The 24,307-nt window shown below is 40.8% G+C and overlaps 1 protein-coding gene across 1 annotated transcript in view; it reads left to right on the top strand.

Moving 5' to 3' along the window:
• Positions 1 to 24,307, top strand: part of LOC136964282 (pappalysin-1-like) — a 316,793-nt gene that overhangs the window by 1,426 nt on the left and 291,060 nt on the right. The window contains exon 2 of the mRNA XM_067258338.1: positions 15,240 to 16,311. Within this exon, the coding sequence (XP_067114439.1) occupies positions 15,240 to 16,311 (1,072 nt within the window). The remainder of the gene's footprint in view (positions 1 to 15,239; positions 16,312 to 24,307) is intronic.

The raw sequence follows: 24,307 nt of genomic DNA, 5'->3' as shown, positions 1-24,307 counted from the left end.
AATTCACCGCTAAATTTTCCAGACACAAACTATCTAGGCTATAGAGCTTGATATTGTAGCCTAGTAGGCTATGTTAGCGGGAATGCTAGGACAGCAATTCGTCGCCCAGAAATGTTACAATGATTTCTCCGGTCCATCATTATGAACAAACCACGAGTCTGTTATTATAAGACGTAAGACAACGAAGAATATATATTTTAGTCGGCTTGTAAATGGTAATACCATCACTGCCAGTGAAAGGAAATATCCTATAATTCTGACTTGATCCCGTAGGCTGCCAATAGGGAGCGTAGCGGACACAACTCATTGCCTTTCACTGGTGCAGTTGCGTAGCCGGCTGAGCTCTCAGCACTCAACGTTGACTACACATTTAGACCGAGGAGATTCACGAACAAGAATGCGTGTCCCTCCTTCCAACCCCCTCCCTCTCTTTCCCCAGCTCTCCTTCTTCCTCCCCTACATTCTCTCTATATCTCTGTTTCTCTCTTTGCCCAGTTCTTCCTTTTTGGAAATCCAATTTATCACCGTTTGAACATGATTATTAGTGGTTGTACCTGCTGTGAAAAGTGTGTGCATGTGTGTGTTGATGTGCATACAACTGTGTATGTGTGTGCACGTGTGTGGGTTTGCGTGAGTCTAAATGGGGCTGGATGCATCCCAAACCAGACCCCTATAACATTCAATAGAGGCATTTGAACTGTTCAGGGAATTTGTGGAGAGAGCTCTGGATGACACAGAGAAGTCTCATTCTGGTCAATGTTTTCTTGTCAGCTCAGAGGATATTACAGGAAACCATGCCCCCCCCCCCCCCCCCCCCCCCACACACACACACACATATATCATATGTATTGGATTGTGTTATTTTCTGCCAGCATTTGTTGGAGAAGAAACAAGCCACCAACTATCAAGCAAATGGAATAATAACTCATCTTTTAAATCAAATTCAGACCTTGCAACAAACCCAGGTGCTAAAACATCCCTATCCCATTGTTTTGATCCTGGCCGAGTTGTTTTCCACAGCTGTTTTCACATTGTGTTGTTCTTGATTTGACCAATGCTGTTTTCATATAGAGAGGGTCATCATCTCTATAGTTTATAAGTGCAGAGAGATGAGGAATGAATGCAGTATTTGCTCCCTGTGCACACTACTAAACACAGAGGCCCAGATTTCAAAGGGTTCCACAACGGTGTTCGGATTTTCACAATTAAACTATGGTTTAATAATACGTAAGGCTGACTCAGGTTTTGTTATTCATTACAATCTTGACCAGCTAATGAGAATATAGTAGAAGGCCTCTGGAAAACTAACTATTAAATTCACATCGCAGTCACAGTTTAGAACCTGTGGTTATTCCATTCAGGGTCATATCATTTACTAAAATGGGGTATAGTATCTCATGACCAGTGGCATCTGTTAGTGCAAACAATTACTGAATGTTAAAACGGCAATAGCATTTGCTGTTATGGGCACAAAGTACATAAGACTGGCACTTGCCAGTAGAACCTGCCCCAAAGGATTGTGGTTAATTTGAGCCCTTTTGGAACTCCCTATTTGTTCCTATTTATTATTACACTTAAGAATGCTAAAAAGAGATCTGAAAATTTACATGTTTTTTTTTATTTTTATATAATAATACAATATACCTGCAAGCAGCGATGCGGGTTCCTCCACAAAATGGCAAAATATTATAAACATGTACACTGTTGAAGATGGAGAGTTGGACAACAAGAGAGCAAAACTACTTCATGTTTGGCCAACAATAATAGGCTGGATGGGGATTTGAACTTATGAGCATTACATTACAAGTCAGTCTCTCTATCCTCTCTGCTACACACCAACTGTTGATATTTTAAGAGTAGAAAGGGCAGAGTATGATCTTTGGTCAGCTTTGGGACAAAGGTTAAGAAGAAGTTGACATTTCAATATAAAATTACATGAAATTGCGCATGGTACTTCAGAATGATGTGATCTTGAAGCCAATAAGGTTTGAAAAACCATCAGTCAAAATTATATTTGATTTATTGACACAAACATATTGAGGTAATGTGGACATTTACATAAATACACCCCTTTCAGCCATTTTGTATTGCATTTATGATTCCATTTCACCCTATATAAAGACACATCTGCCCACACACAATCCCCCATCCATGCTGTTTCCCTCTCTCCCAGCACAGGTCACATCAAGGCAGAAATGATGCGGCGGCCGCATGAGGTTTAAAAGTAGTCCAAAAACATGCCTCCCACAATTGACACATTTTAACCGCAACACTCTTTTCAAACTTTCCCGAAGATGGCTTGAAAACCGCGGATATTGAACCTCTTCTTGAGTTGATCTCTTTCCAGAATTTCAATACACACTTAACAATAGTCATGTGGGCAACTGGGCTAGGGCAGAGCTCATGTTCAGCTCCTTGCGAGAATAGCCTGTGACAGTACATCAGCTGACTCTCTGGTCCTATTAAACTACACAACATGCACACTCAAGGTGACCAACAAGATTATATTAACTAGCAAACAATAACATTACAAACATCTAACTGAACGAACACAACAACTGAATTTCACCAAATCCGACTGCAGCTTTGTGTACCATATGTAGTGTGTTATGGTTGTTTGAGTTAAACAACTTGCTAAATGAATTACATGTCTGTTAAATGTCAAATCCAACTATAAATGTATAAAAGAGAGTTCCAATCAAATCTGAATCATTTTTAAACCTAGATGTTTAAAAGGCTACATTTGCCTAAACTGACATGCACCAACTCAGAGAAGTGAGTTTCAACATCCATTTACACATTTAGTCTCTCTTTTTTACTCTAGTCTTAAGGCATGACTATGTTTAAATTCATGTCTGCACCTCTCTGTCACCAGTCTCTGGAGTGGGGGGTGGGGGCTTCACAGGGTGTCTACAGGTATAAACAAGTTAAATGTAAGACTTTTTAAGACCTTTTAATACCACTTCCAAATGAAATTAAAGACCAAACTTACGATGGAAATACAAATAAAAAATGGAAATATACAGTAATCTTTCCAAGTAAACACTTGATGTCTGTTCAATATGAACAGTATGGTAAAATGACAATAATCGGTTGAGTTTAAGAACACTGACTAAATATGTGTAATATGAAAGGATAACACAAATGTAATTGCTGTCCTAAATCATATTTATTATTACACTATGGTGGAAATGGTGGAGCAGAAACTAACAATTCCATGAATCCCATGGAAACAAAGGCAAATGTGTGAGATGTACTGATGTGGAGCACAAATCATCCAAGAAGCAGTACTTCTCTTGAGCGGTTTTTATTCAGATGAATAATCATTGGATTCAGGTCAAAAGTCTATCACTTGAACTGGTTTCATCACTTAAGACACTCAAAGTCAGCAGCTTGGCATACTGGGACATGGAAAGGATTAAACATTTAGACTTTCATCAAAGTAAAAAATGCTGGTTTGTCCTTTTTCCATCAATGTCCTCAAAAAAGCAGTCTGCAAAGCTACTGTGTCTGTGGGGTGACTGTCTCTGGAGGGCTGGCAGGCAGGGGCAAGCAGGGCCTGCAGGCAGGAAGGGCAGGCCAGCTGGATGAAGCTGTCCTGGGGTCAGGGCTGAAGAGAAGCTGTCCAGCTAGAGAGGGGTAGTCCAGAAAGGGGTCTGTGTTGATCTCAGCATCCTCTGTTGCATCCTATGTTACGTCAGCATCCTCTGTTGTTGCTCTCAGCATCCTCTGTTGAGCAGGCCTCTGCATGACCCTCCAGACCTGTAAAAATGAAAAAAGTAGGGCTGTCCCCGCTCTTGCTCGACAGGCAGTGTGAGATCTGATTCCCGCTTGTGTCACCTGTGCTGAATCAAAGAAATCTTCTCCAGAAATTGTAGATTATATTATTTAAGACAAATAAAGCAACTCCAAAACTATATCATTTAAAAGAAAAGGTTTTACTGTTTTCCCTTTCGTTAATCTGTGTTTTGTTTTTTTGGACAAGCACAATTGGCTGTCGAACTACAAACTCTGCCATAGCCTACTTTGTCGGTGTTTAGTCAAAATGGCAAAGAAATCTGTGGTATGGCAGCATTTCATTAACGTACATTTACATTTAAAAAGTACCAGGTGACTCGAAAAACGTTGAATGCAAACTCTGCCAACAAAGGTTTATTTTTCATAGTTCAACGTTGAATATGATGTAGCCTACCACCCGAAAAACGTATGTTGGCCTAGGCCTACTTCGCTCATGCTAAAGTGCTGGGTTGAAAAATGAATATGCCTATTATAGAATCACATCCAAATTGAATGTGATTATCTTTTCCAGCCAAGACAACAAAATCTTTTTCTGTTGCACCGTTCCCCAATCAGCTCCTACGCAAGTTCGCATGTTCCATGTTTTCAAGCAGTGATCAGCACGCTCTGATGATTTGCGTAATAACAAACAATATTTTTAATGTGTAGTACATTGGTTATTTTGTATTATCTCTTACAATCAGGCATTTTGTATTATATCGGCATTCGGTAACAACAGGACTGGTGACACGAGAGTTATTATTAGTAATTAGCTTATTTTATAGTGGCTGAATCTGGAATGTCCAGCAGCTACATTGAGTCAGATCGGGAAAATGTTTGTACATTTATGTTTGTCTCGTTGTCAATCTCCCTTCTTATGTATGTATTTCTTTCATATTATCTCTTAAATCAGTGAGGTAAAACATCACACAAAAGGGTTTGATGAAAAACATTGTGACACTTATAGAAAAGAAAACGCTTCAAATTTCGATTAGTCGATTTCCAGAAGTGTTTAGTTTAGTTTCTTATATACTAGTGTAATAATTGGACCAATACGCTGTTCCTATTGGTCCAGAAGATGTTCTCAAAAGTTAATAATACCGTTTATATACCTCCCGAATGTTCGCAGAGGTAAATAAACGGCTTTATGGACCTAGCAACAAGCGGTTGCCTTGGAGATGTAGCCATTGACCTTAACAACGTAGCATCTGCTCGGCAACAAAGTAGCCTGAGTTGCCTAAAAAAAAACTAAAACAACCAAATATGGTTTCTGCACAGGTCCGCAAACGCCCCGCAATTGCTTCGCGTTTAAAAAAAGTATCTGAAGCAGACAGAAGACGAATTGATGTTGTTGATATGTTGCCTTGGAGGTGTAGTGACGTCACCAGTGCAAGTGCAGCTGATTGCTCTGACAACATGGTGTCTGCTCCAGATTTGACCTGTTTGATTTGTGATCTTCCCACATATTGTTGTAGTATATAAGAAACCAAATGTTTACTCCTCGACAGGTCAGCAAACGCTTTGTCGCCTCGATTTGTTAAAACGATTTGTTTGTAAACCTCGACCGTTTAGTTGGAGACCCATGCAAAGTCACTCAAAACACAGGTTCGATTCCAGGCTCTGGCAGGAGTATTTAGCTCTAAACTGGTCAATATATACACATTTGACCAAAGACCAGCTCGAACTTTGCCTGTAAACAGTGATTCTAACTGTCAGAGACCTTAAAAAAGCCTGACTTACAGAAATTTGCTAAACTAGCCTGTCTAACGTAGGTCGCTTTCTCAGGGCATATGACAAATGAAACAGGCTCGCCTTGAAAAATAAGATATACTGGCTATCTTTAGCAGGCTATTGTCTACAAAAATCAGTCCTCCCTGACTTTTTTGGAGTAGAATTGATTGAAAATACAAAATTGTTTACACACTGCCAGTGGCGAGCCGAGTCTGACTCTGAGGCTAACGTCAAAACAATGTACCGCCGGGATGCAATCTCACTCCAATTACAAGTTTTCCACAAATAACAAAAAAACGTCTGGCTAAAAGCACAAATCCCACATCTCTTGAAGGCTGCCCTGCTCGACTTTTTTGGTGTGGACCGTACTGTAAAATGGTGAACTTATGAACATGACGTGACCAAAACATGGCTAAGCCTATGCGGTCTCCCTTGCGTCCGAACTCACTCCATTACAAAGACTTTCACAACCCAAATCAAAATTCTGAGCTGACAGGTCTGTGGGGAATCGCTTTTTCTCCTAAAGGCTTCCCCCTCCACCTTCTTGATGTGGAATTCGCCAAGATGATAAATTAATTCAGAAATTATAAACACAGAGGAAAAAAGCTAGCTACTTTTCGAGTTCGATTTTCCTTCACATCAGACTCAACGATCTAAAGGTCTAAAAGTGCTCAAGCCTTCACCATAATTCAAGAGTAGTATACTTTCACGAACCCAATCATTGATTTTAGCTTAAAATGTGTAAAAATAGATGACATGACTTACCGAACGTGGCTGCCTCCAACACGGCTATCAGGCGATTCCAGTTGAAAACAACAATGGCTGCCAAAAAATTAATTATATTCGTAACGGCGAGCTGCGATTGGACGAGAAATGAAACAAGAGCTAAAAAACGAGGGTGGGGGCTTGGTCAGCACACAATTTCCAGAAAATGTGTGTGTGTTTCGCCAAGATCGCGCGTGTCAAGTAGGGTGACCACCTGTCCCGCTTTGCGCTGTATCGCACAGCATTTCCAATATGAGACGTGCGGGACAAGGGGTGGAAATGCCGTGCGACACAACGCAAAGCGAGACAGGTGGTCACCTTAGTAGGGGTGTAACAATATATCGTGATACAATACATTGCGATACAAAAATGTAACAATATGTATCGTCATGATGATACTTTTTCGATATGACATTCGTTTTCTCCTATTGGTGGAGCTACCTTCACGCCACATCTTGCACCCTCGTCTCGTGCTCTCAGTCAAGTGCAAAAGCTCAAGAAATAACCAGGTGCATTGGAGCTTTTATCGCAAAAGACATGAGACCATTCTCTGTTGTCGACAATGTTGGCTTTCGCGACCTGGTTAAAGTACTGGAGTCCAGGTACCACATTCCGTCACGCCAGCAATTTAGTCAGCAGGTAATCCCAACCTTGTATAACGAAGCTAAAGCAAATGTGACAACTGATCTAAAAAGGCCGGGAGTGTGGCGATCACAACTGATGGGTGGACTTCGAGGGCTGTTCAGAGCTACATTACAGTAACGGCACATGTCATCACCACTGAGTGGGAATGAGAAGTTTTGTGCTTCAGACTTGCCCGCTTTTTGAGTCACACACTGGTACAAATATAGCCGAAGTTTTAAAAGCTGCTATAAAAGACTGGGATCTTGAAAGGCCTGCTCATAGCATTGCTGTCGTTACCGACAACGCCGCAACATGGATGTGGCAGTGAAGGAAGCCGGGTTGTCACCTCATATTAAGTGTTTTGCACACACACTGAATCTAGCTTCGCAAGCAGGTTTGCATGTTCCCCGTGTCAATTGCTTGCTTGGTCGCGTGAGAAAGGTTGTGGCTTTCTTTCACCGCAGTACCACAGCAACAGCTGTGCTTGCGGCAAAGCAAAAGATGCTTGAGATCGCACCACACAAGCTTATCATGGATGTTGTTACACGATGGAACAGCTCAATGGAAATGCTGGAACGCTATCTCGAACAACAAGCGGCTATAGCGGCAGCCCTCTTGGGCACAGAGGTGTGCAAGAATGCACGTCAACTCGACACTAGAGAGCGCTGACATCAGAGATGCCGAAGAAATTGTTATTAAACTGCTAAAAAAAGCCACCATTGTCCTGTCTGATAAGAGCCATGATCGAACAGAGCATGACAATGGACGAGAAAGACTCTACAACTGTAGCTAACATGAAGACAGCCATCCTGCAAAACCTCTCAGGCAGATATACAGAGAAACAGGATTATATGCTAGAGAGTACTGCCTTGGACCCCCGATTTCGATCATTGCCCCAGATACTCCTTGAACAACGCAAAGAGGTTTTCCACAGGTTAAAGAACAAATCAAGCCAGTTACAGCAAGTATGTCCGCATGATTAATTGTGCAAGAATCTATGTATTTGCATTAATGTGTGTGTAACTGAAACTACCGTATTTTACAGAAAATAAGCCTCGTCTTGTACTCCGGTTTTACAGTTTGCTTGTGCGGCTTATATTTCGAAGCGGCTTATAGTCCGGTTTTAGAACAAAAAAGTGTCTTCGTCTCAAGATCTCTACAGACCGTGCAGCTAATTTTATGCTCAACACTTGAACGGGGGCTTATTACTTGAAAGAGGAATTATTTACTGTGTTATTAGGAATTATTTACCGGGCGCTCTTGAGTCCCACCGCTCAAGAGCGCCCGTTTTTTTCTACAGGTACACTCTTGCACTCTTGTGGGGAGTTTCATGTTGTTCAATTGTAACTTGTTTAACTGCATGCTCTTATGGTTCTTCCCTTTGGCACTTATTTGGTTTTCCACAATGTATGCTTCATGTTTTGGCTGCTCGCAATGTTTGGGGCTATCTCGTTGTTATGATCAGTGACCTATGCTATTTTGTAAAGCTCTCTCTTGGAAGTCGCTTTGGATAAAAGTGTCTGCTAAATGCATAAATGTAAATGTAGTTTTGCTCACTTGTTGTCGGACTCCATCTTCAACAGTGTACATGTTTATAATGTTTGTACATAAACATGGCATTGGCTATATCCCAGCATTGATCCTTATCTACGTTGTCCTTTTAAAATTGTTGCTGACATACAACAACTCCCTGTGGTTTTCAACTTGGAGAATTCATTTGATGCTGATTTTAGAAATCGACTTGGGGGTTCTCTCTCAATAGGCTATGTCTGCCTGTGTGTTGTGTGCAACGCGTGACAACTCGTTTCTCTCAAACAAACAAAACAACTACGGGCATGCTAGCTCAACGGATCAATCCGTTTATTTTCCTTCGTTTTCATCAGGGTAACCACATGTAAAGGACGTTCGTTACCAACATTGTGTAATTATAAAGTCTACAACTTTACAAATGTTCACCGTAGTCTACAATTAATGGAGTAAAATCTTAACATGTTTTTTTATTCAAATATATCAACTAATATGGTGTATTTCATCATCCTGCAGCCGATTTCGCAAGCGTCTGGCAAACAAATTCGACCAGCTGCCGAAACGATCGCTGCAGATCGCAGGCAATCGTGGCGCTTTGCAGCCAGTGTGGTCGGTCCCATTTGATAACATGGGCGCCGAAAGAAAAAAGGAGCCGCTTCCAGGCGCGTCGCAGCCGATCGCAGGCAGTGTGTCCCAGGCGTACCGGAGGAACCCTAAACAGCATTTACTAACTGAATAAATGACTTGAGGGCAAGTAGCAGAAACTGGCCTTCATAAATGGCACATAATGGCAGGGACCTATTATTAAGTAGACCAACCATCAGTTTCTATGGAAAGTGCTCAGTGGTGCATTTAAGCTTTAAAAACCGAGATACAGTCCATGTCAGGTTGAACTTCCAGCTCGTCCTGTCTTGCGCAATAGAGTGGCTAAATGCACTGATGGCTTCAAGCCCCCCCCCCCCCCCCCCACACACACACACAATTATTTTATTAATTTCCCCATTCTGGATTAGTATAAAACAGCAAAACTCAGCAAAAATTATTCTATGGAAAAGCAAGTTTTTTGAGCCAGGTTCAAGAACAGAAATTAATTTATTGGAGAAGATAGTTTGGATATTCTGACTGGAGTTTCTGACTGGAGTTACGTTTTTTTTTCAAATGCTTACACACAAATTCCTTACTTTTCACACAATTTCTGAAACCTGACACACAAACACCAGAACCACACCTCAAATCTGCAAAACCATACGCACATTTTGGGCCTTTGACTCAGTTTTCAATTTCATAAAACACTATGCAAAACACAACACACAATTCTCTACGTAACACACACAATTCTAACAGGAAGCATCTTCATCATCATTTCTTTTTTAAAACACAACCAATCAAAATGCCACACTAATTCATCAGTGCCTCACACTAACTCCTCACATGTGCAAACACTCATTGCTTTACTCAACACCAACCAATCATGGCTTTAGACTAGACCTATAAATAGCCTAATTTGAGTCGATTTACAGTGGTGGGTATAATTTGAACCTTTGTAGAAATGATAGCAGGTATGTAACAATCTACTGTAATGCACACATGTTCTAATGTAAACATAACCAGCTGTTTCAGCACAACACACGGTATACTATACACAAACATATATTTTAGCACCCATGCATCTATTGACTGCAGTGCACTGCATGATTGGTCAGTCTGGTGGATTACTGTATCATACTGTGCAACAGTACAGTGACTGTAAGAAGACATTCTGACAATATTGTAGAAAATAGTATATATTACTGTATGCTACAGTTCATGGCACACACAGACACACCATTCCGTAATCACCTTTTCAAAATTAGGTTTGGTTTCTGTCCTACTACACTCTTTCTTTCGTACTGTGTAGTACTGTATTCACAACCACAAATGCTTACACACATTTTTTTTACTTGTCCTCTTTTTTTTAAGTGAAGGAAAGTCAGAGTCTAATGCAGATAAGGTAGTGTGAAGTAGTGGCAAATTGGGTCGAGCAATTGGTACATGAAGTGAAGGTTGTGAAAATTGTGCCAAATTCTTGCTTTTTGTGTGTTAACAATTGTGAAAAACTGTACAATTGTAGGCTATATCATTTAAGCAACAGACCTAACTACACTAAGCTGGTAACAAACGGCCAATCATGTGTTTACCCCCCTAAAAACTGTATAAAAAATAAAAAAAACTGTTGGCTGTTCAACATTTTTCTCAAATGTTTCTAAATAGTCTATAATAAGATAATAATAATAAGACTTTATTTATATAGCACATTTCATACAAGAATTGCAGCTCAATGTGCTTTACATAAAATCAATGTTTTTTTTTTTATGGAACAAAACAAAATACAAGCCGCAGTCTTTGCGGAAATCAAAAGCACTTATAAGTCGCAGTCTTTGCGGTGTCTCGAAACCGTCTTGGACTCGAGCTGCCTTTGCAGTTTCCAAAACATATAACAACCCAGACTAGCCGCAATCTATCTGCGGTCTCTTGAATCCGTCTTGGACCCGAGCTGAGTCTATGTGTCTATTAACAATGAGCAATATAAACGAGCTGGCATACACTGATAAAAATACACCAACCCCTTACATTGCAAACCAGTTGAGACATTTTGGAAGATGGGTGACACAAAGTTAAAGGCTGGGTAGGTAAGTTTTGCGAAACTAGCAATTTTTCCTTGAGTTTGAAAGTATCCAACTAAAAATGTCCCCCCCCCTCCCTTCAAAGCCACTCCCCCAAACCACATGAGCGCCATGCCTGACTACTGCATGGGCAGAGTGCATGCAGGTATGTAGGTAGACAGGCAAGTAGCCCCTCCAATCATTGTATTTGGTCTGAATTCTGTCCAATCTATTAAATGATTGGTTTTGTTTATTACTGTCCTGCAAGGGCCACAGAAATCTGATTTAATTTATTTTACTGTCAGAGCATTTGATCTATTGATTACTATCAGGATTTGAAGTTAATTTCAGCAAATTTGCCAAAAAATGCTTATCAAAAACATTACCTTAGACCCCCAGCACGTATAGGCTATTTTACAAAGACAATGGCAAAAAAGACAAATGTTGGGTTGTCGCTGGGGCAATAAGTTGCATAAGTATGTCATGTGTACCCTTACAAAAAAATAAGTATATTAAAGTATACCAGAAGTATAATAAAAAATGGATAGTACACTTTCAGTTTACTTTTGATATACTTTTAAGAAGTATGCTTAGAAAATAGTTCACTTTTGATATACTTTTAAGTATGCTTTGAAAATAGTTGATATACTTTTAAGAAGTATTCTTAAATAGTTCACTTCTGATATACTTTTAAGAAGTATACTTAGAAAATAGTTCACTTTTGATATACTTTTAAGTATGCTTTGAAAATAGTTCACTTTTGATATACTTTTAAGAAGTATTCTTAGAAAACAGTTCACTTTTGATATACTTTTAAGGAGTATACTTAGAAAATAGTTCACTTTTGATATCATTTTATGTATGCTTTAAAAATAGTTCACTTTTGATATACTTTTAAGAAGTATGCTTAGAAACTGAAAATGGTATACATTTCTTCTGGAGTAGGATGTATGTGTTCTATTATTAGAGAGCAAAAACAGTCCAAATACTTTTAAAGTACATTACAGGTAAACATTTTTAGATCCATCTTGTATATTCTAATTATTCTTGTGTAGGAAAATCTATTATGCATTGCACATTGAATCTTTTTTGGTACTGAAGCTGTAACCTTAACCCTTGTGTTATCTTCGGGTCATTCTGACCCATCAGTCGTTGTGACCCACCGTCGTATTGCGACAACTTTACCGCATACAAAAACAAAGTGAAGCATTCTCTTTTAACCGTATGGCTGTCTCAGACCCCCCACATTGCGAAGGTTAAAATAAAATTATTTTTATTTGTTTGTATTGGGTAAAATTGGGTAAACAAAATGATGGTTCGTTGTGAACCTTTGGGTGACCTGAAGGCAGCACAAAGGTTAATTACTGCCAAAACATTTTGAAGCCCTATACTCTTATACTAATAATTATTAATTGGAGTATTAATGGAAAAAAACTAAAAGCTACTTGAGAGAGAAGCAGACAGAAGGATTGCATTATGCATTTGAAGGTTATACTGTCAAACTGACTGAAGAACGAAATAACGACGTGAAAAAATGAAGATAGCGTGGCTCATTGGCTGGTCAATTCCCATGATGCAAGGCAGTAAATAGTGTTTAAATTTGCTGATAAGTTTGCCATTTGTTTGAAATACAAATGTAACTTCATGAATTTCGTTTTTTAAATGTGTCTGCTTAGAATGTAGTGTTTTGTTGCGTGGTAATTGTCATTGTTGTGCCGGTTTACCATTAACCATGAGTTAAATGACTGTTACGTTTGATCAGAAGAGCTGGATTTTTATGACATGAGTGCATACACAGTAATTAGCTTCTTTCAGCTATTATATCTGCAGTGTCACTTGGCGAGGGCCCCTGTTCTCGTCAAGTAACGCAAGATTGGCGGCGTTTGAGGGGCCCCTAAACATTTAAATATGTTAAAAAATAATCAAATCTTGAAGTACTTACATTAATTAAAAATGCACTTGAAAGTATTTCAATGTATACTTTGAGGTACTTAAGGAAGTATACTTCATGAACTGAAAGTGCACTACACAGGCTACTTTACAGTATTCAAAAGTAAACCTCAAATACACTATAAGCGTACTTTAAAGTGTACTAAATGACCTAAAAAGTGGGCCAATTCAGTATACTTAGTACAGAAATAGTATATAAATAAGTACACTGCTAGTATACTTTAAGTGCCATGATAATAGTATACTTTTTATACTTAAGTATACTTACAAATTAAACTTTAGTATACTTCTTTTTCGTAAGGGTATGTACTGTGTCCGCTTTTAATGGGATGACAAAAGTGCAGAGGACCAGAAATGCTATGTTGACCGGCATGGAGAAATGTGCTTCTAGTGGCACCAGCCTCGCGCCCGAACCTCACTTTTTAAAGTTGTTTCTGGATTGCCTCTAACCTTTTGTGTTCCTGTCATTTATAGTTTTTGATATAAGGATGAATTTCTTTGGAAAAGCTTTAAATGGGTTTGTGTGGATATGTGTGCATGTACTCATCCAACCACATAGTTGGTTTAGTCTGGAAAAGTGTAAAATGTTAGATTAATTGCGCATGACAGAATAACAACAGCTGTTGACACTAGGATCCCTACAAGCATTTCAGCACACCTTTTAGCTTTGGGTGTGTTAGCTGCCAGATGAAAGGGTTTTTCCCTCCACTCTGAAAAGCTGAAAATGTCCAACTCGGGGTGACCGACCTTGACGTTTAACACCCTTCACACTTTCTGAATGTTGTCCCATTTGAATACTGACCAGAAGAGGCAGTCTTGCATGTGTCTTATTAAAGCAATTTTAAGACATCTACAGTATACTGAAGCTAAACATTAGTTTCTGAGCTCACTCCAGTTTCAGGGAGTTATAATTAGGTTTTGAAATCAAGGACATGTTTAAAGGTGTATTCAACTAATAATTTGCAACAAATACATTTTGTGTGTATTTAAACACAGTATAAATGTGTTTTAAAGACAATATAAATATGTGACTGTGATATGTGATAAGTGACTGTGGATGAGGTTTGGGCAACTCAGTATGGTCCCACTGGTTCTCAAAGACTGAGAACCAATTACTGGCCTAGTGTACCGTCTTAGCTAACAGTATTAAAGAAATAGGGGCGCCCATCAGAGTTGGATAAGTGGTACTCTTCCTTGGGTTTGCAAATGTGAGGAACGTATGCCCCTAGCTTGGGTGGATTCCAGTCCCCCCCCCCCCCAATGATTTGTGAACGCATGGCCTCCCACATGCTAGAAAGACTTGGAGTGGCGTGCTCTGGAATCTTCACAGACGTGCAGTCTTTTATACTGTGCTTGCGTTTGCATGCATATGCACACACACACGCGTGCCCCACATGGCCACACTCTCTAAACACACAAACAGTTAGCATTCAAAGATCCCCTAAGAAGTGAAAACACATTACCATGCTGAAGCCGACATACCCTTTCCAAGTGAAACAGGAAAAAGGTGTTTTGGTGCCTCTAGCAAAACAAGACTTTTGCAGAAAACAACCCTTTCTGGCTTTCCCTGCTGGTGAGGCACATTTCCAGAAACAGTTCAAATTGCCTAAACGTTCATGAAAAACTATTTTCTATGAGTTTATATTGGAATTTAGTCTTGCACTTTTACCCAATTTACAGCATGTTCTCCAACGTTATCAGTAACTGTATCATGTCAGCTTTCACCCGCTAATCACAACCATATTGTGAACAGTTTACATCAGATGAATGACAGAATATGATTCAACACTCGATAATAATTATTATGATAATCCACACTGCATGCACAGCCATTGAAACAATATTCACATTAGTGATTGGCAAGCTCTGACTCAACTATGGATCTCCTAGGTAGTTATTTGGGAGACATGCAATGTAATGTCTGAGGCCCCCAAGATGTGAAATGTTAATACCTAAGAAGACGATTACTCATTTGATGGTCAACTTAGTCTAATTCAGTACTGGTCTAATTGTTCTTCTGCCACCTGTCTCCCAGTGTATTGACCAAGCTACCTTTTCCCTTTGTGCTTTAGGTGATCAGTATACACTACAGCTCTGAGATAAACATATCTGTTTCTAATTTTATCTCCTTCTCTCCCCCTCCCTCTCTCTATCACTTTATTTTTGTTGCACTCTCCTTCCCCATTCCCTGCCTCACTTCTCCTCTCCCTCTATCCCTAATAGGCCTGTATGACAAGTGTTTCTACGCCTCCAGTGACCGTGGCTGGCTGGTGGGTATCCGAGCAGTCAGCGAGCAGAGCAACCGGGACCCCCGTTTCTTCTTCTCCCTCAAAACTGACCGTGCCCATAAGGTGGCCTCTGTACACTCCAATGCTCGGTATCAGCCTAACCAGTGGGTGCACCTTGCCGTCACCTACGATGGCCTCTACATGAAACTTTTTGTCAACGGTGCCCAAGTGGGTGTCAGTCGAGAGCAATCCGGAGACGTCTTCAGTCCCCTAACAAAAAAGTGTAAAGTGCTGATGGTGGGGGGGAACGCATTAAATCATAACTACCGTGGAGTGGTGGAGAGGGTTAGTCTATGGAGACAAGCCTGGGGTCAAAGGCAGATTATCAGGGACATGCAGGGTCATGAAAATCCTGATGCAGCCGATTTAGTTATCCGGGAGACCTTTGAAAACCCATCTAGAAAATGGCTGACTGTGAAAGACGGTAGTTTTCCTCAACTGGAAGTGGGTGGGAACAGTCGGGCAGGGCTTGGAGGGTTCCTGGACACTACCTTAAATCCCCCGCAATGCGGTCAAACCATCTGCGACAGTGTGGAAGTTGTGACCAACTACAACCGTTTCTGGACTTTTCGGCGGCCTAAGATGGTGCGATACCGTGTCATCAACATTTGGGATGACACCAGGCAAAGACCCACAGTCACACCACAGCAGATACACCTGCAGCACCAACACCTTAATGATGCGTTTAGTGTTTACAACATCACATGGGAGCTGAGCGTTCACAACATCACAAACTCATCGCTCCGCCATCGATTGATCCTTGCCAACTGCGACATCAGCAAAGTGGGTGACGAGACTTGTGATCCGGAGTGTAACCACACTTTGACGGGCTTTGATGCAGGTGATTGTAAGAGGCACAGAAGCCGCTGTCCTGAATACAAGCAGGGTAATGGTGTGTGTGACCCAGAGTGTAACTGGGACAACTTCTTCTATGACCACGGTGACTGCTGCAACCCAAAGGTGACAGATGTGACCAAAACCTGCTTTAATCGGTCTTCCCCTCACAGGTAAAATTATTTTTATTTTAGCATATTTCAAGTTTAAACTTTCTTGGAAATTGTTAGAAATTGTTTAGTGACATATTATAATGATATAATTTTTCTATAAATTGTATTTAATATCTTGCACAACTGTCCACATGCTGCATCAGGTGGAATAAAACACATGTGCACACACAGACACACACTGTACTCTAACCCTATCTTCACACTGTCGTATTAGTATTAGGTATCTTGACCTAAGAATTCGGACCCTTCTATGCTGGTTTTGAGTGTAACATTAGCCTCGGCTTGTGTGGGATAGTTAATGGGTCCTGTGGGGCTGACTAGTGCATTCTAACCTTAACCTGCCTGAATCAGCTTACCATGCATAGATGGAGCCAAACAAACTCATCTAGACTGTTTTCCCCACATGAAGTCCAGACTGTAACAAGAACAGACTGTGGGGCGGCTGTGGCTCAGGGGGTAGAGAGGGTTGTCTGTTAATTGCAATGTTGGCGGTTCGATCCCCGACTCCTACTAGGTCATGTGCCGAAGTATCCTTAAGCAAGGATACTGAACCCCAAGTTACTCCCGATGGGCAGGCCAGCGCCTTGCATGGTAGCTCGCTGCCGTCGGTATGTGAGAGTATGAATGGGTGAATGAGAGGCAAACATTGTAAAGCGCTTTAAGTGCCGCTAAGGTAGAAAAGCGCTATATAAATGCAGTCCATTTTTATTTTTTCACCAGACTCTGAGAGGGATCCAAGCACAGGGGGTTTATTTAATGACAGGGCAGTCAAGGAACAAGCAGAGATCCGTAACCAGGCAGACAAGGCAATATAGATAATCCAGGATCTTAGGCAAAGGTGCAGGCAATGGTCGTAATCACAGGCAAACAGGACAGAGTAGGTTAATCCAAACATAGTCAGGAAGAGCAGGCAAAAGGTCAACACATGGATGGACTGTTGTATAAAAACTCTCTGACAGAACTATGGAAAGAACAAGACTTTGCAACAAAACTAAGGAATACAGGTGTTTAAATAGCAAACTTAAAGGGTAGACAAGCAACAGTTGAAATCAATGATCAATTAGAACTCTGTAGAGGTTGCTCCGTGAGCCTAGGTGTGACAGACACTGTTTGGGATTTTAAAAGAATCCCACCGGTTGAGAAATCTGAGAAATCCTGGTAACAGTGACTCTTTTGGCGTTCAGTAGTATTTAAACTGCGATTAAAACGTTTCTGGTGATGCCAAAGGGAAAAGCACATCTCTTGTCATCCATTCCGCCATCTCTCGCACCTAAATTCCTCTTTCTTTTCTTTTCTTTTCTCATCATACCAAAACAATTCATCAGCTAATACTGTTTCTCCAACATATTTCCAAGGGCACCATATAGTGGGCCAAACTTTGAAGAAGGCCACTCTGGATTGAGTGAGACTCACACTACAGCAGGATATGGCCCAAATCAGATTATGTCCCCTCACATGAGACACCTAGACACAAGTGACACATGAGAGACTGTTACTAAGATGACAGTGTGAACAGCCCAAAGCGCAAAACTTGAAGGGTTGTATTGGGTCTGTCTTTGAGTTTTTTTATAGATTTTTTTACATGTAGTTCACTTTCTCCTCCTCCTCAGTTATTGCCTGCTCACATAGTATTCACTGGCTTCCACAGAACATGACTTTATAAAAAATGCGTAAACACTGACTTCGCTGACCTCAATGTTTCCTTTGGTATGAGAGTGTGCTGCTTGTGACATGTTTGTTATTGTTCTTTTGCACATGCGGGTCAGTTCAGGACCGTGACCAGTTCACACTGGAATCTCATAATGGCCACATTTTTTTAAATTATGTGAACAGCCTGCCAAAAAATCTGATCTGATAAATAAATACATTGGAATTGAGGATTTAGGCTTGCAGTGTGAATGTAGCCATAGATACAGCACAACATGCACACTGGAAAGAGAATAGTAAAGTTTGATAAAACAAAAAACACTACTGGATACATATTTTGCTTTGATTATAATACGTTTAGAGATTCCTTCTGGAGGACTGGGCTACCAACATTATTTCGACATTCCTCCTTAATTGTGGAATTCTGGATGAACAACATGTCACATATGCAAGTGAACAATGGATGTGAGGTCCGATGTTTATTTATTTTTTAGCCCTTGTGCCTGTTACCATTTAGTCTGTTTAGGAATCTGGCTTGAGCAAATGTAAATCTGCTCTCTCTCTCTTTTTCTTCCTCCCTCTGTCTGTAACTCTGTCCTCCCTTCCGATAAAAGGCTTGTCTACAAATACAATTGGCAATATATTAACTGCAGCCCTGTTTCAGACTTTCCTTTCTCTGATGGAAATATTTGGCATCATTGTCACAGGCTTTTGTTGTTACCAAGCTTCATGCTTTTTAATGCAAGGAGGACATTAACCTATCCTGTCTCAACAGCACCTTGATAAATTGTCTTAATAACAAATAGTTATAGGACTAGTTAAGTACTATGACATTTTGAACACTAAACATGTGCCTAGAAATGCTTGTCACCCAGGATTGCTCAATCTGAGATTTACCAGCCTCCCTGTCACACTTGATCACTGCAAGTCAAGACACAAGCTTGTTACGCTTCTGGTTCAGCTTTGTCTGGAGGTAATGGTCTAATTTCTTCCTAGTTACCCCCTCTCTTTTTATTCCTTTCTCTTTCTCTATCTTTGACCTTTACTCTCTCCTAGCATTTCTCTCTCACACAATACAGTGGCATTTTATTAAATTGACCACCCTCATCCACCTCAGTCTCCTCTTCACTTTCATAGAAGCTATTCTCCAAGGGCACTTGAGTTAGGTGCTTTACAGTCTGTCGTCTAAACCCTAAGCCCACTGGCCCATAAAGTAGCCAGGCTCCCCATGTTAATGACTGGGACGTAATAGAGAGCTTGGGTGTAAAATTGTGGTTCTTACCACTCCCTTTCTAAAGCCTTGTGACACCTTTGTAAAAGCCCTTGTTGTTTGATTCCTAGAGGGGAGGTTCACCTGTGCACCAGTGTGTGTTGCATGTATATGTCTGCCTGTCTGTCTTTCAAAAGACACCAAAAAGAAATTCCACAGCCAATGCATCTGACAGGCCAGAATTGTGCCTCAGATATCAATGGCCTCTTGTCTTTCCATTCAAGTATGGATCAGAGCTATTTGTGGTTATGTATTAGCAACACACTCACTACACACAGGATAATGAGACTGACCATGTGCCCAGAAACATATGTTTGCCCAGAAGATAATCTTTTTAAACTATCATCTGGATAATACTGTCAGATCCCAAAGAATTTCCTTTGAAAGAATACTCCAAGGTCATATTTGGTGTGGGGTTACACTATGAAGACATCCAAAAACACATTCACATTCAAAAGTACTGGAAACAATCACAATTTGGAGTGAGCTCCATGTCTTTCATCTGTCTTCTAATTTGGGAACAGGCAGTGTCCTCAAAATCCAAGTGTTGACACCTCCTACATTCTCCCTGCAGAGGGAGGGAGTGGAAAAAAGAGAGAGACTGAGGACGAGAAGAAAAAAAAGGACAGTGGTAATAAAGACAGGGATGAATGATGGCTTTAGGGTCTGTGGTGTTGACCGAGTCGATGACAGAGGAGTCGGGGGTCCACCGATTAAAAGTGTTCTTGGCTGTCAAGCTACTATTGTCATGCCAACATGCTGCAGCTTTCTCACTCACAGAGTACCCTGGTCTTATGTATACGAGGAAAATGAATGGCCTTCTATGAATTATATATTGGTGTAAATGGATGAAGTCATAATCCTCCATCTCAGATATAAAAGCATTAATGTGGCAGTTTGAGCGGTCTCACCCTCACCACCCCCTTCTGACGTCTGTATTTCATGGGTCTCTTTACTAGGCTTTACCTTCTCCCCCTTCTCTCTCTCACAAACACACACACACAATTTATATTTTATGTTGTCACATACATCTTTGGTCATACTGGTACATATTTTTTTTTAATGTCTTCCTCTAGTGGCTTGTCTGTTAAGAGTGGTACACCAGTGATGGGCACAGGCAGGGCCAGAGTGGGAACCATTTTCAGCCCGGGAGTGTAATGGCCAAAACCAACCCATCCCCACCAGGGGCCGAGCCATACGTTGTAAACGTTCGGGTCTTACCCCAAACCTAGGACCTAATCAAGGTTTTGATGTGAGCTGAAATCGGAACTCCACATGAATGCGAGCGCGTGTAGCGCACGTTCGAGATTTTTTGCATTAATTTCAGTGTAAAATCGTTTTTTGATCTTTCTGTAATATAAACATTACATTGGACTCGTATTGTTATATTTGCCAGAAATTACAACCCAAATTTTTACCTGAAAGATTTGGGGCTTTTGGGAACATATTTTCCCCACCCTTGCAGGAACCTAGATTCATGAAGTGACAGATCCTTCTTTTTTTACCTGGCTTTTTCAGTTCCTCCTGGCATCTTTTCCCCATCCATTTTATTATTTTCGCATCAGCTTAATCTTGCTAACTCCCTTAACAACAATAAATTATGGTTTAGGGTCGCCTCCCTACCAACAACCTTGGTACACGCGCTTGTGTTTGAGAAAGAGAGCATGCGCGACAAAGTTGAAATGGCACTTTTTAATGCACGGTATGATCATGCGCTTATTTAAATTTGAAACTAGTGTAGCCTATTAGCTTATTATCAGTCACACAGTAACTTAACAAACTTAAAACATTCAGAGAAAGCAGTTGATCTGCCGGCCCAATGAGCGGTTTATGAGCGGGCAGAGCGGCCCACCGGGAATTCTCCCGATGGCCACTCCGGGCCTGAGCACAGGGATAGTCTGCCTGGGGGTGGCCTTGGCTCAGGTGGTCACCCACTAATCGCAAGGTTGGTGGTATGACCCCGACTCCTCCTGGCCATGTGTTGAAGTGTAAAACAAGACACTGAGCCCCAAGTTGCTCCTGATGGGCAGGCCAGCATGGCAGCTCCATTGCCGTGAGTGTGTGTGTGAATGGGTGAATTAGAGGCAACTGTAAAGCACTTTGGGTGCACTGTGAGGTGCTGTTAAATGTGCTATATAAAGTCTGTATAGTCCATTTACAATAGTGGATTATAGGGGCAGAGAATGGCAAGGAGTGAGGAAGAAAGAAATCAAGGGGAAGGGAGGAGGGACGAAATAGGCTAGAGAGCACGAAGAAAGGTGAAGGGTGAATGGCAGAGGGAGGGAATGGTCGAGGAAAGCGGCGAGGTGAGGAATGAGGCAAAGAGAGGGGGTGAGAGGAGTGTCCAAGCAGAGACAGGATTTCATCTGAGAGCTTGGGGGCCATGGAGGGGATTGAAGTAGTTGAGCAATAGAAAGTGAGAGAGGAAAAGAGGGAGGGACTTGTCAACAGGCCTGAAACAAGCCTGTATTTGTTATGAAGCAATCTCTACATATACATGTAGAGGTTCAAATCTACTTGTATATTATGTACCAATCAAATACATACTGACATCTGACCTCTTACCAGTCTTTTTCCATCCAATACAGTTAAGTGACTGACGAAAGTGCCCTTTTACACAGATAAAAGTGTAACACACCCACACAGATTTGTATGGCTATTCTGGTGTGGACGCACACGTCAGTGAGTTAAATCAAACAAAATCCTGTTTACTTAACCCAAACCTTTACCTTAACTCAAATCTAACCTGAACCCTACACCTAACCCTAGCTCCTGGCCCTTACCCTAAACTCCCTGTCTCTTAATCCCAACTTCACAAGTAAAAGTTGCCCTTCATTTACTATTCTTGAGGGAACTTCTGGAGCCACAATAATATTTAAACATTACATTTACATTTAGCAGACGCTCTTATCCAGAGCGACTTACAGTAAGTACAGGGACATTCCCCCGAGGCAAGTAGGGTGAAGTGCCTTGCCCAAGGACACAACGTCAGTTGGCATGACCGGGAATCGAACTGGCAACCTTCGGATTACTAGCCCGACTCCCTCACCGCTCAGCCATCTGACTCCCTAACATGCCCACACACACATACACGCACGCACAAACACACACTCCATACCCTTTTTTTAACCTTCTGTTTTACGTTCAGTGTCCTCCATTGCATCACTCTGCCGGCCAACATAGTTCTTGAAGTGTCATGGTAACAGAGCCACTGCATTATATTGAAGTAGTGGTCGTTTTTTGATCCACCAATGAGTCCTCTTCCCCTCCCCCCAACCCTTTTTTCTCATAGCAAGAATAAAGCCTGCCAGAAATAAAATGGATGATAATATTTTGAGAGGAAATTACGAAATTCCTGAAATTATTAGGAAGAGGGACCTTATATCATCTGCTCACTCTGATTCTCCTGTTGTCTAACCTATCTTCTTTCCTTCAGTAGGCAAAGATAAGACTCTCTGATATTGCACTCCCTTGTTCTGTTGAAGGATTGGGGGGGGACTAAATTCTATAGTTGTCTGAACCTAAAAATGGTTTGTATGAATTTAAGAATCTAGTGGTAGGTAGAGAAATGAGTAAATTAGACCAACAGGGTGTGGATAGAGAGACAGATGCGTGGATACTTCTCTAATGTGGACTGAATGAAAACATTTGAAATAACAACCTTTACACAGAAACGAGCATTCGCAGGGGTCCAAGGCTATTCAGCCAGATAAGGGGAATCACCACAAATTAGTCTGATTTGTTTTCATCTTCAGGTGAATCAGCGAACGCAAATAAACACACATTTGCAACAATCTTCACAGAGCTTTCCAATGCAATACAATTTTTACAACTTACCAAGACCACGAAATTCAATTAAACTACTTATGATAAATCTTTCAAACTGCTTCACAAGTGGGAATGCATTTGGTTTCACAGTTTTGGTAATATGTTCCCAAAAACTATAAATTAAATTAAATTCGAACAAGTTGAGCAAATTCACAGCTATTTGCTTCTAAAGCATACTTTCAATAAAGTTCTGATTTAGAACTGGGGCCAGTTGCATAAACTCAGTTTAAGACTAGTCTTGGCCTTATTAGACAGTATTAAATTGTCAGGTTCGACTAATCTAATTAAGCCTGTCTGTTGCATAAATAGTAAGACTGACTTAGGCCACGTTTACACATAGCCGGGTATTTACAGAAACAAATATTTCTGCCCCTCCGTTTTCTGCTTTTCCGCTAAAATGACATTTTATTAGAAGATGAGTAGATGAAAACGTAAGTCATTGCATGGAATTAAGTTAAATTAAGAAGTTTAAAAACGCATACAAAATGACTTAACACAACCTTTTCAGTATTGTCTTCCTCTAACAGATACAGGTTTTCATGTGTCGATCTTCTGCCGATAAGTGTTGCTGTTGTGCCCGCCATTAGTTTTTTTTCGCAAAGTCTCTTATTTCGCCCATAATGCATAGTGCGACAGGCCATTTAAGTCAATCTTCGATTAGTCACTCAAAGGGAAGCTTTATGCAACAGGTAAATTGTGTCCATGGCAAGTCAAATTTAAAGTTATATTTAAGTCTAAGACTAGGTCTATTTTTATGCAACTAGCCCCTGGTGGAACCTAGTGTAATCATATATGTTTTGTTCTTCAGCAGTTGCAATCACTTGAAATATTGTTGCTTCAGGACTCTTTGTCAGGTCAAATTAACCATCACTCACCTCACTCTTGTGGACACCCAAGTAAACCTTCTTCTCCCAGACACAAAAGTACATTTAGAAATAAGAGAGGATTAAGCATAATTACAGTATTTCTGTAATTATGCGTCCTCGAATAAACGCTGCCCTCGAATAAACGCTGCACCAAAAATGAACGTTGTGTAATAAACGCCGCCCTCTAATAAACGCTGCCCCCAAAAAAATCTGAAAACGGTTATTTAATTGGTTAAATTCAAGCCCAGTATTTATTACACATATTACACTATCCAGTCGCTCTGGATAAGCGATGATAAGCGTCTGCTAAATGACTAAAATGACTAAATGTAATGTGTATGAACATTTCGGCATGCTGCTTCAGATTTCTACAGGATGTAGAACA

Source organism: Osmerus mordax, chromosome 20 (assembly GCF_038355195.1).
Source record: "Osmerus mordax isolate fOsmMor3 chromosome 20, fOsmMor3.pri, whole genome shotgun sequence".
Lineage (NCBI taxonomy): Eukaryota > Metazoa > Chordata > Actinopteri > Osmeriformes > Osmeridae > Osmerus > Osmerus mordax.
This window is presented reverse-complemented; position numbering and strand designations above follow the sequence as displayed.